General features: G+C 38.6%; 1 protein-coding gene and 1 non-coding gene across 10 annotated transcripts in view; both read left to right on the forward strand.

Moving 5' to 3' along the window:
• The window catches only part of LOC102503986 (CWF19 like cell cycle control factor 2), a 179,232-nt gene that overhangs the window by 67,439 nt on the left and 94,342 nt on the right, over positions 1-17,451 (forward strand). For 7 of the 9 annotated variants that reach the window (XR_004316962.1, XR_004316961.1, XM_032472556.1 and 4 more), the window contains exons 11-14: positions 1,919-2,068; positions 3,171-3,722; positions 12,809-12,919; positions 13,767-13,889. Coding sequence is in view for 7 of the 9 variants with exons in the window: in XM_032472556.1 (XP_032328447.1) it covers positions 1,919-2,068; positions 3,171-3,722; positions 12,809-12,919; positions 13,767-13,889 (936 nt within the window). In the remaining 2 variants the exon portion in view is untranslated. Of the gene's footprint in view, positions 1-1,918; positions 2,069-3,170; positions 3,723-8,983; positions 11,088-12,808; positions 12,920-13,766; positions 13,890-17,451 lie in introns of those variants that run through there. The other 2 variants (XM_032472557.1, XM_032472558.1) reach the window with 2 other exon arrangements.
• On the forward strand, positions 15,900-15,971 carry TRNAA-CGC. Its single transcript has one exon. It is a non-coding gene; the product is annotated as a tRNA-Ala (tRNA).

Genomic DNA, 17,451 nt, shown 5'->3' on the forward strand with positions numbered 1-17,451 from the left:
GGGTTTGTTTTATAGGCAGGTTGGATTCCTTCTTGTTGACCTTTACCAAGGCATAGCAATCTGTTAGAATTCGGCATACTTGAACCTTCTTATTCCATGAGCTGAGTTTTATTGTAATAAAGCCTGGCGAGCACCAAAAGACAATATGCATATTGTTTGAGGGGTACTGTCATCTTTTTGTTTTGTTTTGTTTTAAGTTTTTACTGACGTGTAGTTGATTTACAGTGTTAGTTTTCAGGTGTCCAGCAAAGTTACTCAGTTATACATGTATAGACATATGTATGTTTTCTTTTCAGATTCTTCTCCATTATATGTTATTATAAGAAATTGAATATAGTTCCCTGTGCTGTGCAGTAGGTTCTTGTTGTTTATGTGTTTATATATAGTAATGTGTGTCTGTTAATCCCAACCCCGTCATCTTGGTATTGTGGCTATTGGCATAAGATATGGGAGAAAATAAATAAAAGTTAATAGCTAGTTAATGTATGTTACATAGGAAAGGGGGCTATTAATTGGGAGTTGTGCCACTATTGTTCTTAATGGGCCCTTAATACTTTTCCATCTTAAAATATATCAAAGGGATATTGCTACACGTCACTTCTAGCTCGGTTCCTTTTATTACACTTCAGATATTCATGCAGCTGTGGGATAGAAGACAGAAGCTGTTTAATACTAATTAGAAATCAAGCAAATTCCTATTAAGTATGATTAGCATGGCAGATGCTAACTTGTCAGAATTGTTGTGACATGAAGATTCATATCTTTATTCTCAGATGGACTGAGGGAGCCCTGATGATGGATGCTCACTTCATCAAAAATTCAAATGAGTAAATGTAAATGTGAGGTGGCTACTTCTGTTAGGTGAAATCTACTCAGACATTTCTGTTCTCTGTTGTAGAGACCGGGTTAGGAAGAAATATCCAGAGATAATTATTAGTGATTTACCATTCCTTAAGCTCCCTCATCCCTCCCTCAATCTATATGTGCACATTGCACATGCAGGTGCGCACTTGAGCGCTGTCTCTCCTGTCTCTCTCTCTTTCTGTCTCTTTGTCTCTGTCTCTGTCTATATATATATATATATATATATATATATATAAAACTAAACAGAAAAACTGCATACAAAACCAGAGAAAAGATGGGTGGTCCTAGCTCCCAGACACTTACCACAGAACAGACATACGTGTAAGGCATGTTAGGCCTCACCTGCTTGGAGAGATTAAAGGATGCTGCTAGCTGCCATCCAGTGTTGTCATTGCTGTAGAATGGTTTGGTTGTACTAAAAGGTTTAATTCAATAGCATTTTACAAATTTTGACTTCAGCACTTTATTCTTGATATGTGTAGATGAGGTATTTAGCAGAATAAGACTCAATAGCTTTAAAAAATGAAATAAATTATTTAACTTTTTTGGGGGAGGATTTTATTTTCTCATGGTACGAGCAATACATATTGAAAAGTATAAAGAAGCAGGAAAAAAAATAAGCTGCCCTCCCGCTGGCTGGGCCATCGCTGGGTAGTTTATACAGTAGTAGGAGATGCCTTAGGACCGCTTACTTGTCGCTCCCCGCAAACGACTAAATGTCTGTGTTGATGGGATAATCTCCATTTTTAAATGTGTGATATTACAAAGAGATCTAGATTTCTGAATAGTGATCAACTAGATGCCAATGAGGATCTCCCATTTCCAACAATGTTATTTTTATTCTAGTCATTTTGTTCTGTTCACTAATTTGAGTTCTGTTTGATACCTGTTAAGGCAATAAATGCTGCCCTGTAAATTATATAATCTGAACCTGTACGAGCTGTAAGTACTGATAATATCATGGGTCTTAGACTCTTTCACAATGCATATGAAATCTAATAACTTCATGACATTTAAACAAGATGTTATGAAATTGTTTCTCTGCCTGCTGCAGATTGGCTGTGATCGTAGTCAGAGCCTCGTGGACATCTGCAGAGAGAGGCGGCATCAGGCCGTGGTCTGCGACGCGCGGGCAGTGCCAGTCCGCAGTGGGTCTTGTGATGCCTGCGTCTCCATCGCTGTCATTCACCATTTTGCGACAGCAGTAAGTATGGTCTTTCTCGCTCCAAGAACCAAGTGGCAGGAAATGTTCATGGAGTTTACTGATTTGGACCCTATTTTAGCTTTTCCTTTCTTTCCATTCTCTTGTTGTCGTGCAGTTTACCCCCATTTCTTAAAGAACGCCTGTGGAATGGAGAGGAGCCACAGGGAGTCGTGCGTACTTGACCAGAGGTCTGACGAGACTCTGTGCTTTCATTGCTGCACATTTCTGCCTTTTTCCTACCCTGGCTCTTACTTGTTTTTGAATGCCTTGCTTACATCCCCAGAGTCGCAGAATTTTAGCTGTAAGAGACTAAGAAATCATCCGCTCCAAGCCTCTTGAGTGTGCTCTCTCTCCTCAGCCTCTGAGCTTCTTTATTTCTGTTTTCCATCTTGCTTTCTGAGCTCCCTCTCTCATTCCTGACATCTGAGTCTCATGTCCTCCCCCCCTTTTTTTTTTTAAATTGAAGTACCATCAGTTACAATGTGTCAGTTTCTGGTGTGCAGCACCGTGTCCCAGTCATGCGCATAGATACGTATATTCGTTTTCATGTTCCATTCTATTGTTCTTCTTTTCCTATTCTTTTTTTTTTTAAAAAAAACTCAGATATGTAACTGATAGGAGAATGCAGTTGCCTTTAATCAGTCACCTAGGTTCCTAATTTTAAAATAAATGAATTTAATATTTTATATTTTTCTTATAGGGAAAAAATCTTATTTTTCCATGGTGTTACTGGTCCCTCCAGGATCTAAGCAATAACGTTATAGATCCCCCTGTGCCAGAGTCACTGGCAGTTTCAGTATTCTTTATGACCTAATTGAATTCAAAACCAAACCAAACCAAAAACCTTCTATGCCTTTCTGTTATTATCAGAAAGAAAAAAATGGTTTCCCGTTCTTCAACACTTTTTCCCCCTCAATCACAGAACAAAATTCTCCTTTATTTTTCTTTTCTGTTTTATGTATTTTGTTTGGTTTTCTGAGCCATCCATCTTCATTGAAAATAGTCCTATAGTCAGTGATACCTTCCTGTTTCCTCTCTGTGTCTCCTCCTGGTTGACAAATGGCAATATCTATATTTTTCCTTTCCTCCTTTTTCTAACCAGGAGCGTAGGGCAGCAGCTCTCCGAGAACTTGTCCGACTCCTGAGACCTGGTGGGAAGGCGCTCATCTATGTCTGGGCAATGGAGCAAGAACATGGTAAGAAGAAGTCCAAGTACCTTAGAGAAAACAGAGTCAGCCCAGGGAGGGAGGAGCAGACCAGCAAGGAAACGTTGGCGCAGGAGGTGCCTGCGAAGCACACGCCTGACATGGGCAGTCAGGACTCGGCACGTCCTGTCCCCTCCATCAGTGACTTTCAGGAGGGAGGCTGCGATTCAAGGAAAGCTACCAGTTCCAAGCTGCCTGTTCACACTAACAGGACTCCTTTTCATTCTCAAGACTTACTGGTTCCCTGGCACCTTACGGGAAATCCTGGTAAAGACAGGCCTGTTGAGCCACTTGGTGCGTTGGGATCCGGTGACCCGGGCGCTGTGTTTCATCGGTACTACCACGTGTTCCGTGAGGCAGAGCTGGAGGCTGCCTGCCGGTCTCTGAGTGACGTCAGCGTACTGCAGAGCTACTACGACCAGGGGAACTGGTGCGTGATTCTACAAAAGGTCTGATTATCCCTATGGATGTACTGCATGCAGGGAAGAAATGCTCGGCTTTTCTAAAAAAGGAGGTTAAATTACCTGCATTTTTAGTTAAACTTGTGGAAAAGTATCAAAGGAGAGTGCCTGGGGGAAACTCGGAGGTAGAGCGCAGTTGGGAGGTGTTCAGTTTGCCTGGTACTGCTGACCCCACTCAGTCCACAGACGCAGGCTTCTGTCACAGGAGGGGCAGGCATGCTTTTTAAAGTGACTGAAGTAGTCTGTGAAATACCTGGGATCCTAGGGTAACAGTAGGAACATTTTGAAGATAAACTTTTGTTACAAAGTATTACTAAATGAACTAAATCATGTAAAACCTGAGTGAAGTAATTACATAACATTTTAACAAAGAAAAAATTCCTGTTCAGTAGAAAATTGTCTGAAGTTTCATCTGTGATTGTTAGCTCTGTAAACTCACAGATGAAAACCACTCTGTCCCTATACCTTACTAGCACGAGGCTTGGCACATGGTAGGTGCTCGGTAAAATTTTAAGGCAATTGTTTTTGTTTTTGTTTTTGTTTTTGTTTTTGGGTGAAGATAGATTTATTCAGAGAGATACACTGAAAGGCAAGAGAAAGGCCACGAGGCGTGGGGGTTGGGTGCTCAGATTAAAAGTAGGTACACACTCCGTAGACAGGGTGCGTGCCGTTTCCGAAGAGGGAGAGAGAGGGGGTGGCCTAAAATTTTAGTTGGATAACACCCATGCATTGGTAGGAACTTTCATCCAACAAGTACTTTTTGAACCTCTACTGTGTACCAGTTACTATTTTAAGTTCTGGGAGGGGAGCGGTGAACAAGAAAGAACAAAGTCCATGTCCTCATGGAGCTTATGTTCTAGAAGGAAAGGAATAAGCAAATAAATAGACATTTGTGATAAAAGCCATGGGAAAAAAATACGAAACAGGAGGAGGTTTCACTTGAGACCAAAAGGTTATTTTTAAAGGGCTGAAATAAGTCCTAATCCTGACTATAGTTATTACCAAGAGTTCATTGGCACTCCTAATGCATTGGTCTAGGTGCTAAAGGCAACCCAAATATGTTCGTTTAACTCCTTTATTTAAATAGCAAAAGTCAGAATTGTCAATTAGACCTAATTATACCCTGATAAAAGCTTCAGTCACATTATTGGGTATTTCGAGTTCTTTCATAGTTTGTTCCAGTTTAGTGCAATCAGGGGTTATGTTTACCTACATCTATGCCATAGTTGCCCAGTTCAGTTACCACTTAGGTCAGGTTTCCAGGAGGAAAAAATTATCATGCACAAGGGGAAGTGTTTTGGTTTATTCTTAATACTTTACTCTCAGCACGTATTGCTTTGTAGTAGAGATGCTTACGACTACTTAAAGAAAAGTTGCTCTCTGTGAGTGATAGCTGCCCAAAGATTTATCCTGTTACTAAATGTTAGTGATGCTCATTGTCAGCATGAAGCTTTCAGAAACAGCAGTGCCCAGTAATAAGTCTTAGATGAGACACTGATGGCTTTTGCCGTGGAACTTCAGTACGGGGTTACAGTTGTTCCCTCTAGATGATTTGTAAGATTCATGATATGAGAAGAAGACATCATAGGGCTAAAAATAGTGTTATTTCTGATACAAATTCTAGAACTTTTCATCACAACTTGAAGTTCAATTCATACTAATACATTTTAAAATCTAGATGAAATAGATGATTTCCTTTTTTTATATTTAAAGAGTAAGCTAATTATTTTTAAATGTTTATATTTACAGAACAAAACTTTACATGTAAGGTACAAAATTTACATAGAGCTTTTTAAATATATGAGAGTATAGTCTTTCAAAGTTCTATTAGAAATCTAGAAAATTTAGAGAAAAAAGAAAGCTAGAAAAAAGAAAACAAAACCCCTGCTGTGGACCACAGACAGCCACAGGAGGCACGGTCAGATCTGCACCAGCCTGGTAGTGAGTGGCCTTTCTACCTCCCCGCACATCTGGAGTCTAAGATGTTCTTATAAGAATTCAAAGAGACTCAGTCTGCCTTTGTCTAACGTCTTCAGTCAGAAAGATTGCCTTGATACTTTCTGTTTCTTAAAACCTACCCTATCTTTTAAGACCCAACTCAAGTTTTCTCTTTTCATGAAGCTGCATCTAGAACACAATCTACTGAGATTTAATTTTTCCTGGTTTGTATTTGTAAAACAAACATACTGTATGATTCTGTAGCATCTTCCTTTGTACCTAAAAAATAATTTACTTACTTAAAAAATTGAGGTAGAGTTGATCTAGAATCTTATATTAGCCTCACGTGTACACATAATGGTTCAAAATTTTTATAGATTCTTCTCCACTTCTAGTTATACTTGCTTCAGACAGTGGGTAGAGTTTCATAAACTGAAAGAACACTATGCATGAAACTTCTTTCACCCAACTTGTAAAAGGCACATGCATTTGACTATGTGAGAAGTAAGCCTTCCGTGCAATCTGAAAGGCTTTCACTCCGGTCTGCCCTGATCAGAGGGAGCTTAGTGCAACTTTAGAAGACCAGTGGAAATAGCAGTGTTACAGGTCTCTCAAACAATACACTGGCTCTCCCATAAGTAAGTCCCACTGGCCTGCAAAGTCAAATGTTCTGGGGGTTCATTTTCTTGGTGGAGTACCCCTGGTGGGGTTGTTTGATATGGGGCTCAGAACCCTCACTCTTTGGGGAGAATCTCTCCAATTGTAATTATCCCCCCATTAATAGGTTGGCCACTTGTGGGTATGAGTCTTGGCTATACTGTGTTTCTGCTCCTCCTACCCATCTTGTTGTTGTTCCTTCTTTATATCTTTAGTTGTAGAAGATATTTTTTGCTAGATTTGGTCTTTCTCATCAATATTTCTCTGTAAATAGTTGTAATTTTGGTGTCCCTGTGGGAAGACATAAGCTCAAGTTCTTCTAATCTTGGCCATGAGGGGAATTTCCTTCTGTTGGTGGGAATGTAGTTTGGTGCAGCCATTATGGAGATTCCTCAAAAAAAAAACTAAAAATAGACTTACCATATGATCCAGCAATTCCACTCCTGGGCATCGATTTGGAGGGAACGCTAATTGGAAAAGACACCTCTACTCCAGTGTTCACAGCAGCACTATTTACAACAGCCAAGACATGGAAACAACCTAAATGTCCATTGACAGGTAACTGGATAAAGAAGCTGTGGTATATTTATACAATGGAATAATACTCAGCTATAAAAAAGAATAAAATAATGCCATTTGCAGCCACATGATTGGACCTGGAGACTGTCATTCTAAGTGAAGTAAGCCAGAAAGAGAAAGAAAAATACCGTATGATACCACTCATATGTGAAATCGTAAAAAAAAAAAAAAGAGAGAGAGAGAGAGACAAATGAACTTATTTACAAAACAGAAACAGCCTCACAGACATAGAAAACAAACTTATGGTTACCAGAGGGAAAGGAGGTGGGAAGGGATAAATTGGGAGATCGAGATTTGCAGATACTAACTACTGTATATAAAATAGATAAACAACAAGTTTCTACTGCATAGCACAGGGAACTATATTCAATATCTCATAGTAACCTATAATGAAAAGGAATACAAAAATGAATATATGTATGTATACGTATGACTGAAACATTATGGTGTACACCAGAAATTGATACAACATTGTAAACTGACTACACTTCAATAAAAAAGTTCAGTCAGATAAAAAAAGATCTTAGTTTCAAAATGTAGTCCTCCTTCCTGTATTGCAGTACTCCTTTTTTTTTTTTTTTTTTTTTTTTTTTTTTTGCAGGGGAGGGAGGGAGGTAGGTTTATTTATTTATTTAATGGAGGGACAGAGGATTGAACCCAGGACCTCCTGCGTACTGAGCACATGCTCTACCACTGAGCTATCCCCTCCCCTACTGCAGTAGTCTTACTGAAAAAAGTCTTTCCTTACCTAAGTCTGAATTTGTTTTTTATTTGATAGTTTCTAAATACCATTTTAAACTAAAATATACCAGGGATTCTTGGAAAATGGGCTGATTCCAAGGCTCAGGCAGAGAAAGGACAAGATGAGCCTCGGTCATCTTTTTGTACCAGAAAGTAAGGAAATGCTCAAAAGAATATGGAGGCATGTGAAAAGGTCACAGACACCAGGTTGGGGCTCTCACTGGCCAAACCAGGGCATCAGAATAAATTCTAATAATACATTATTATTCCACTGCATAACAACACGAATCTACTGAATAGAAATTGAAACCATGAGTCCATTCTAATACAAAAACAAATGAGTAATTTGCAAGTTTGATGATAAATTTGTGTAATTTCTGTTGGGCTGCACCCTACGGGCCTGCAAGCCCTGAAACTGCCCATTCTCAAGACTGAAGAAAGAGCCTGAATTCAGCGACAAAGACATCACTGGTTTAATGAATAGAGGATCTTACAAAAGCAAAAGGGTCTTGGAGTGACAGCCCACAGCGGACGGCAGATGGCAGGCAGGACATGGCAGCAGTCTTTGCTACCTGAGGGAGAGGGAGGTTCCCAGTTACCAGGGGAATGGACATCAGGTTGGCTCATTGGTTACCAGGGAAACCAGTAGAGGAGCATGCCTGTCACTACTTCTTTGATAAACTATCATAGTAGAGAGAGTTCTGATCTAAAGATTAGAACAATCATTAGCTGGGGCCGGGGTAAGCAAGTAGGTATTTACTGATTAAGCTCTATGATTAAGAGGGAAGGTCAGTCAAATGAGTAGGGTGTGGGTGCAGCAGGGACTGGTTGAGCAGGGGATGTACAGATAGCAAGACAATAGCCATCTGGGGTGACCTGATCATGTAGTTTCAAAGATCTGTCTCACAAAATACTTCCTAATTACAAAGTCATACTTCTGTGACAGTTCTGCCCAAGATGCCTAACCTGAGTCTAACCACAAAGAAACCTCACACAAATCTACGCTGAGCGTCATTCTATAACAAAACTGTTCTGGAATTGTCGTGGCTCTTCTGTAGTTAGTTGCGGCCGTGTGACCTACTTCTGGTTGGTAAGATTTAAAGGGAAGAAACTGGACTAGGCTTTAGGAAAGTGATCATTTTCCTAATAAAAATGGGGTAGACTTAGCTGGCTTCCACTTTTTGCCCTTTGTTCTCCCCCTTTATTCCTATGTTTTAATGGATGCAATGCACAAATGTGAAAGAATGGAACACACTCGTTGGGACTATGAAGACTTAAGTCACAGAGTAAGTGTTGCAAAGGAGAAACAACTTGGTTCCTTTGTTACTGGGCAGAAAGAATTCAGAGACGAGACACGGAGGTCAAGAAGGCATAGTGAGGATTTATTAAGCAAAAGTACACTCTCAGAAGGAAAAGCAGGTAGGATTAGGTGAGTAGGGGCCTTGAGTTTCTTTGGCAAGCTGGTTATACGGGTTGTGAAAATGGGTGGACTATTCATTGAGGAGGGAGGGGTTTTGGTCATATTTCCTGATTTTCATCACAGCTCCTCCTTCCCAAACGGAGGAGGGATTTGTATCCTTATTTAGTCTGGATTGGACGTGTCAAGGCGTCAGTGCATGATGGGTACTTCTTATTTGCAAAGTTAATTTCATTGTAATGAGGACATAATGAGCAAAAGGTTACATTCCAGAGATTCCTGCCTTTTCCCACCTTTTTCTTTGTCTGCCTCTAGGACCCCTCTTGCCACAAGATGCATGGTTTCCTGCCACCTGGTCCATGTCCCCCTTTCTTGGCTCATATCTTGCTAACTGCCAGCTTTAACACCTGGCTCCTTATTACATTACCTTTTGTTTGATTAAACCATGGATTTCTATTAGGTGTGGCCAAATGCAAAATAGCAAAAACAACTTACTTTACCTTATTTTTCTATATCAAGCTTGTCCAGTTCCCTTTCCTGATCCCAACACTTTTTGTTGTATATTTTATAGGTATCACATTATATTTACAGATAAATTTATGTACAATTGATTTCTTTATGATGTTGAACCTTCTTCAAGTGTATGGTGTGCCTCTCCACTTGTTCTAGTCTTTTTTGTGCCTTAAGTGGGATTTAAAAGGTTTTATTACACAATTTTGCATGTTTCTGCTATAATCACCTTTTTTTTTCTTCTCCATAACTGATGCGAGGGGTGAACAGATGTTTTTCTGAATTTCAAGAGAATCTGAAAGAGTTTAATGATATTTGGATTAATTATGACAAAAACCAGTCAAGTCACAGTGAGTTAAATATTTCAAGGTCAATTCATAAATTAAAATTGACTTTTTTTGTAACAAAAATGCAATGAATACATTCTATTTTGTATATCAAAATAAACACTACATCCTCAAAGTTAAGATTTTCACTGGCTGGTGGAGTAGAAACTCCTGGGTAATCTTGGCAAACACAAATTCAGTTTCATGAAACGTGAAATGAAAGAGTATTTACCTCAACCTGGTTTATGTTAACTATTTTTAATGTTTTAAAAGTATATAGTTTATAGTTATTATCAAGGTCTTCTTTATCTTTGTGATTATAAATAAGCTCAGTGTTTTATATTCTGAAAGAAGTTGATTAATACTTCAGAATGTCTTATTCTTCACGGAACTTAAATTTTATGTTTGGCAAACCACAACAAATCATACAATTAGGTAAGTGCATACTGTAAGGAAGAATGCTTGGATGTATAACTACGAACAAGTAAGATGAGGTCAGAAAAAATGTGACAGTTTAAATAAGCACGTATAAATTATGAAGTGCAATGCAAAATTCACATGGCTTTTTCGTATACTGTAACTAAAGTCCATCAAAGCAAAACACTGACTTCTCAAACAACTTTGCCCTACTGCTAGCTTGCATTGCTCTTCTGGCCAGCCTCCCTTCAGCCCATTCCTCCAGCACAGGAAAACTCTGGCGGAAAGGGCACTTTGGTGGAAATCTCTAAGAGCTGCGGACTTCACCAATCTGAGTGCCTAATTTACTGTGGTGATTTTTAAGAGGAGATAACTGAGAAGCCGTCAGTGTCGTGCAAAGCGTGTGATAAATGTACGCTGACACTAATCCTGTTGACGGTAATCCAAATATGCCAAGGAGAGCAACTCCTCAGCTTAACTTCATGTCTCCTTTAAAACTAGGAAGTAGACACATCATCAGACTAGTAAGCGTCAGATCCGCACATGCTCCGTTGGTGGAGCAGCGTCACCCTCCCCCAATTCGGAAGTCCCGGTTTGTTTACTTAATTACGACAGTCGTAAACTGAGAGTGTTTGCGACGGCTTCCTAGCTTTACGTAGCTTTACGACGACAACTATGGCGGCTGCCGGTGGTAGATTTGAAAGTGCGAAGAGCATCGAAGAGCGGAAAGAACGGACCCGGATTGCCAGAGCCGAGGTGTTGCGACAGGTACCTCAGTTTGGGGGCTTTTGGAGCCATTTAGAATCGAGAGAGTGGAGGCTTTCTGGAGGCCAGGCCTATGTCTCTCCTGCCTCCCCACCCCCTCTCCTTTCACTCCCTGTCTCCCCTTAACCTGGGGGTGTTGGGGTCGATGTCTCGCTTTGGGCTGCCCGCAAACTCTTGGGTATCTTCTGCCGCCTAAATGTTCTGGCAGGCTCCAGTTGCGCATATTCTTTTCAGGAAGACTAGTTTCTTCCCTCTGTTTTTTCATATCTTTTAAATCATCCATTCTTGACATTTCTATCACCTGGGCTGCTCACTTTCGAGGGACTCCGCCACTTATAACGACTATCCCTGCATAATTTACAGCCTCATTCCTCTCTCTTGCTGTATCTGAAATGAAAATTTCCGTTTTCAGGAACACATGTAAGGCGCATAGAGTAGACTGTTTTGCTGTTTCATTCTTTGTTTTCTTTCTTTCTTTTCTTTTCTTTTTTTTTTTTTTTTTTTTTTTTTTACTATTTGTATTAATTATCGGCTTATTGTAAACCCTTTTTGAGACAAGAGACCCATGAAATTTAGCTCCTCAAAAATGGCTGAGAAACATTGTATTTTACAATAAGATTTAGATGCGTAGACATAACATAAAGGGTGGAGGAAGTAATTATCCGACAAGATGCGAGAAGTTGGCAATGAAGGGGAAAAGTTGTAGTTGGAGAGCAATATATGGTGCAGCAAGTGAGGGTTATTTTATTTGTTTTAAGATGGTGGAATTTAAAGTGAGTTTAAATGAAGATGAAGGAGCAGGTAGAGGAGACAGGAAGAAGGTATAATGACTACAGTCAGATTTTACAGAGGAAGACAGGTGAAAGGTTGGCATGTAATGTATATGTATAATAAATATCCTTCATCCTGCCTCTGATATTTCAGGCAGTTTTTGGAGAGAATAAGCTATGATAAATTTTATAGTAGAGCTATGTACAGAATTTTGAGAAGGACCAAACCCAGCTTTGAAATTTGGGGAGAGAATGAAAAGGCAGGAGCAACTTCCTAGGAAGATCTTATTTTTTTTGTTGTTGAAAGGTGAATAAAAATTAGCAATCGGATCATTTGTTTTTAGAAAGGTGATTTTTTTTCCTTAAGCATTTTTGGGAGTGTGGATAGAGGAGTATGGGTATTGCAGATTGAAGGTGTGGAGGTGAGTCTCCTAACAGTTACAGAAGTATCAGGCAGTATCAGTGGGATAGTGAAGGGAAAAGAGATTCAAGTCACATCTGAGGTGGGGAGCTTAGGGAGAAGAAAGAGTCTGCAGTTGGTCCTAGGATTCTGTCCTTGATTGGTGACTTATTTCACTAGAGATTAATAATTGGTAATGCAGCTGGTAATGTGGAAGGAGAGGTTTTTTTTTTAATTTTTTTTTAAAGAGACTTTCATTATTTTAAAATCTATTTATTTATTTATTTTTGGTTGGTTTTGGGGGGGGTATTAGGTTTTAATTTATTTATTTTAGTGGAGGTAGTGAGGACTGAACCCAGGACCTTGTGCCTGCCAAGCATGCAGTCAACCACTGAGCTGTATCCACTCCTTAATCTTTCTTATGCTTAGTAGAAACCAGTTTCTGGTGAGGGGCAGTTTATTTATAAGCCTTATATGAAAGTAGAATTTTTTTTTTGCTTTTTTGTGGAAAGCAGGTGGATCATTTGTTAATTTCTCTTTTTCTACTGCTTTAGGCTAAAGCCAATTATGAAAGGGAAGAAAGGCGTAAAGAACTTAAACGACTTCGGGGTGAGGATACGTGGATGCTCCCTGATGTGAATGAGCGAGTTGAACAAATCTCACAGGTGAATACTAACCAGTTTACTCCATGTAAGCTTATCTGTCTTTTTTTTTTTGGTGCCTTTCTTCAAGTTAATATTGGAGCAGTAACTTTATAGACTATTTTCCCAAGATATAGAATGAATATCACATACTTGGCATTACTGAATATTTTATCTTTCTAGCAAAAATACTGTGTTTTAATATTTTGCACATTATGACATTGGAAAGATTTTGTTACTTGAGTTGGCTCATAGAAAGCTTCAAATTTCCAGCCCACTTGTAGCAAGCCTATGGATCTTGAATGTTATGTGGTTTTTTTTAAAAACAATTTTATTGAAGTGTGGTTGATTTACAATGTTGTGTTAGTTTCTTTTTTAAAAAATTGTTTATTGAAGAAGTTATGCATTTTAAGCTTACTGTGATGCTTTTGTTTTTCTTTTTTGGTGGGAGAGGGTCTCAATCTTTGTTTTCTCTCCCCATAATTTTTGCTTTCTTCTTATATTTTATGTGGCTAATAATCTTATATAAATGCTTATGAGGCATTATAGGAGATACACGCACATACACACATGTATGTGTGTATATATGTGTTTATTTGGTTGTCAGTGTATCTATGAATAAATTAAAACTAAAACTTTCCTCATACTTTTCCAAGAAATCTTAGCTGTATGATTTATTAGTAGTGCATATACTATAGAAGAATGTTAAAGTTTCTTAGAAGATTTTATTTATTTAGTCATATTCCTTGTCTCCTTTCATGAAAGATTTAAAGTTTTTTGAAACATAGATCTTTCTTTTCCTCAAAATACTTCTTTAAAAGTAAGCTAAAACTAAATTCCTTTCTTACCACTTCAAAATGATTATTTATAGGAACATTCTGTGAAGAAAAAGAAGAAAAAAGACAAGCATTCAAAAAAAGTAAAGAAAGAGAAGAAAAAAAAGAGCAAGAAACAAAAGTATGAAAAAAACAATGAGTCAACTGACAGTTCATCAGTAAGTATGTCCCTAAATCAAAGCAGCTCCTTGAAAAAAATTGTAGTTAAAGGAAAAACATATGAACCTACAATATATGAGAACTTAGACAATATTAGTAGTTAGAATATGAAAATGCCTGGGAGATACCTACTTGGAGATGTCCAGAAAGTAGTAGAAATAGGGATCTTAGGTTACAGAGAAAGGTAAGAGGGTGGAGCTGCGGTTTGAGAATCATCGCTCCTTTGAAGCAATTAGAATGGATGGATTGCTTAGGGAAGCTGAAAAGAAAGAAGAGCCAACAATGAGCAGCCAGACAGGAAGTGAAGGATGTTGGGTAGAAGCGGTTGGAAAATAAGAAGGAGAAGCAGGAAAGGGCGGCTCTGTAAAACCAGGGGAGAGAGTGCCAAGGCGTTTGAGAGTCTGTTACCTCTGCGTTTTGATAGAAATTAACATTTAAGTCTTTAAATAGGTTGCATTTATATATTTATCTTTGGGGCAAAAAGGAAGAAAATCCTGGGTCTGCTTTGTCTTTAGCCAGGTCTGAGATGAGAGGACTCACAGAGGAAAGCAGGCCAAACCCTCATGCTTATTTTTGGAGGAAAAAGGTATATTATGCTGAGTGAGTGATGAGCTAGAGAAGTTTAGGGATAATTGGACTCGGTATGATCTTCAGAGGATTATAGTCTCAGTTGAACTGTCAAATTTCACAGTCCGGCACTTCTGTATTTTCAGAAATTAAATTTTTGACAGTATACCCTGAGGTGATAATTGTCACGTGAAAGCCTATCTTGTATGAGAATGCAGTGTCTTAATTCATAGTGGGAAGTACAGCTGGATAGTCTTGTTGGATAGCCAGCATATTTTGTAATGGTAGGAATATTATATAGAAAAAAATTCTTTTCGACTGTAACTCAGGGTAAAGGGAGTTAGTACCTCCATCTTCTCTTCACTTTAAGATTTTCTACTTCCACAGTTGTGGGTTTGAGTTGCTGATCCCGTTGTGAATCAGATAAAAGTAAGTGATCTTTTTTCCAAAAAGCAATTTATGTACAGAGTTGTTTATTTCAGTGGAGTTTGTGAAACTCCCAGGAGTTTATTACACAAGGATCACAGATTAAGAATCCCCAACCCATGGGGATACATATCTGCCAGGGTGGCTAAACATTTATGTCATTTGATTAAGGTCACATTCTTCCCTTTATAAGAGACACAGTGTCCTGTTCTTTTGTTGTTGTTGTTTTTGAATATACATACGTCTTTTTGTTGCAACATACAGCATGTACATTTATACAGACCTGTCAAGTTGTATAGCATGTATCTTAGAGAGAGTGGCTTGAAAGAATGCTCAGTGCCACATCACATTGGGGTTGATCGAAGAAGGAAAGAGAGGCTTATGCTGACAGTGAAGGGAAGGAAGGGCAGAAGGAGAGCTCGGGGCAACAGGCTGGTTGGGAGGTCTTTCTGAGAAAATATTTTTAGGGAGAGAGGGATAAACAGTATTGAGGAGAATGCTAAGTTTGCGTGAGCAAGGTCCCAGGGGTAGGGGTAAGCTCAGATCAGAAGGAGGAGCAACTTCTCTTCTGACCTAGGAGGAAAGTAGTAAACATGTATCCAAATACAGATAAATAAGGAGGAGGTAGTAGGCAAATGAAGGGGACCAGATTATTGATGATGTTTCTGCTTGATGTTCTCTGTTTCCTTTTTGAAGTAGAAGGTAAAATCATCATCGGAGAAGACAGTTTGGGAGCAGAAGTAGGATAGAAGGATTGAGGAAATAGTGTGGATTTGAAGCAACTTTGCTTAGGTAATAAAAGAAGCAAATGAATTGCTGGGAAGCGTTGAGGATCCATGTGGGGTTGAAAGGTGTATCTTGACTTTGTCAAGGTCTCTATTTTTTTCTGTTAACTTTTAAAATTAACTTTACTGAGGTATAATTTACATATAATAAAATACTCCTATACTAAGTATACTATTTAATGAATACATCTGTTTAACCCTGTCCGTTAAGATATAGAACATTACAGGGAGGTGGGTAGAGCTCAGTGGTAGAGCGCGTGCTTCGCATGCACGGGGTCCTGGGTTCAATCCCCAGTACCTCCATTAAAAAAAGAAAAAAAAAGGTACAGAACATTTCCATTCCCCATAAAGTTCCTCAACGCTCTTTGCAGTCAGTCCCACCTCTCCCTCCCTCCTCCTCCACCATGGGATTAGGCAGCCATGGATCTGCTTTGGCACACTGTAGAATAGTTTTCCCTGTTCTTGAATTTCATATGAATATTCATGTGCAGTTGACCCTTGAACAACATGGGTTTGGATTGCACAAGTCCACTTACACATGAATCTTTTTCAAGATACACATACTACAGTGCTACACGATCCACACTTCATTGGTTGAATCTGCCCGTGTGGAACCATGGATATGAATGGCTGATTGTAAAGTTATGTGTGGATTTTCCACTGAGCAGAGGGTCAACACCTGTAACCCCACATTGTTCAAGGACTGACTGTATTGTGGTCTTTTTGTGTTGGGCTCCTTTGGCTTGACACAATGTTTTTTCAACTCAGATAACTGCATGTATCACTTTTTTTAAATTGCTATTTTCCAGTGTGTGAATATTCCACAGTTTGCTGATCTGTTTTATTTGTTCAAAGTCCTTTGGGTTGTTTTTTAGTTTGGGGCTAATGTGAATAAAGCTACTGTGAATGTTTATGTACAAACCTTTTTTGTGCCCATGCTTTTATTTCTCTTGGAAAAATGCCATTTTTTCCAAAGTGATTGGACCATTTTACACTCCTACTAGCAGTATATGAGAGTTCCAGTTACATACTTGCCAGCGTGTGTGTGGTAATATTTCATCTGGTATTTCTCTGAAGATGAGTGATGTAGAGCATTATTTTAAGTCTTTATTGGCCAGTCTGTTTTCTTTTATGAAATTCAACTTATCACTTTTTTTTTTTACTGTTAATTTTTCTTAGTTAATGTTTTTGGTGTCTTAATTATTGCACATCTCAAAGTTATGAAGATTTTCTCCTGTGTTTTTTTCCTGATTTCTGTGTTTTTCCGTGCTTTGTAGCATTCACTTTTTTGTTTATTAGTGATTCATTTTGAGTTAATTTTTGTTTATGTTATGTAGTATGTCAAAGTTTAGTTTTTTTCCATATAGATTTCCACTTGTTCCAGCATCATTTATTGAGAAGGCTGGCCTTTCTCTATTGAGTTCCTTAGGCTCCTTTGTTTTTAAATACAATTGAGTGTGTATATTTGTGAGATAATTTCCATTGACTTGCATGTCTCCTTGGCCAGTAAATACAGCGACCTAATTACTGCAGTTTTAGGGTGAGTTTTGGAATCAGGTAGTGTAAGTTCTATGATTTTGTTCTTTTTGAAAATTGTTTTGGCTACTCTAAGTTCTTTGCATTTTTAAAATAAATTTGAGAATCACCCTATCACTTTCAACAAAAATGTCTGCTGATATTTTGATTGGAATTGCATTGGGTCAATAAATCAATTTTGAGCTAATTAATATCTTTAAATAGTGAGTCTTCCAACCCATCATGTTTGTGGTGTATCTCTCCATTT

This window comes from Camelus ferus, chromosome 33 (genome assembly GCF_009834535.1).
Source record: "Camelus ferus isolate YT-003-E chromosome 33, BCGSAC_Cfer_1.0, whole genome shotgun sequence".
NCBI lineage: Eukaryota > Metazoa > Chordata > Mammalia > Artiodactyla > Camelidae > Camelus > Camelus ferus.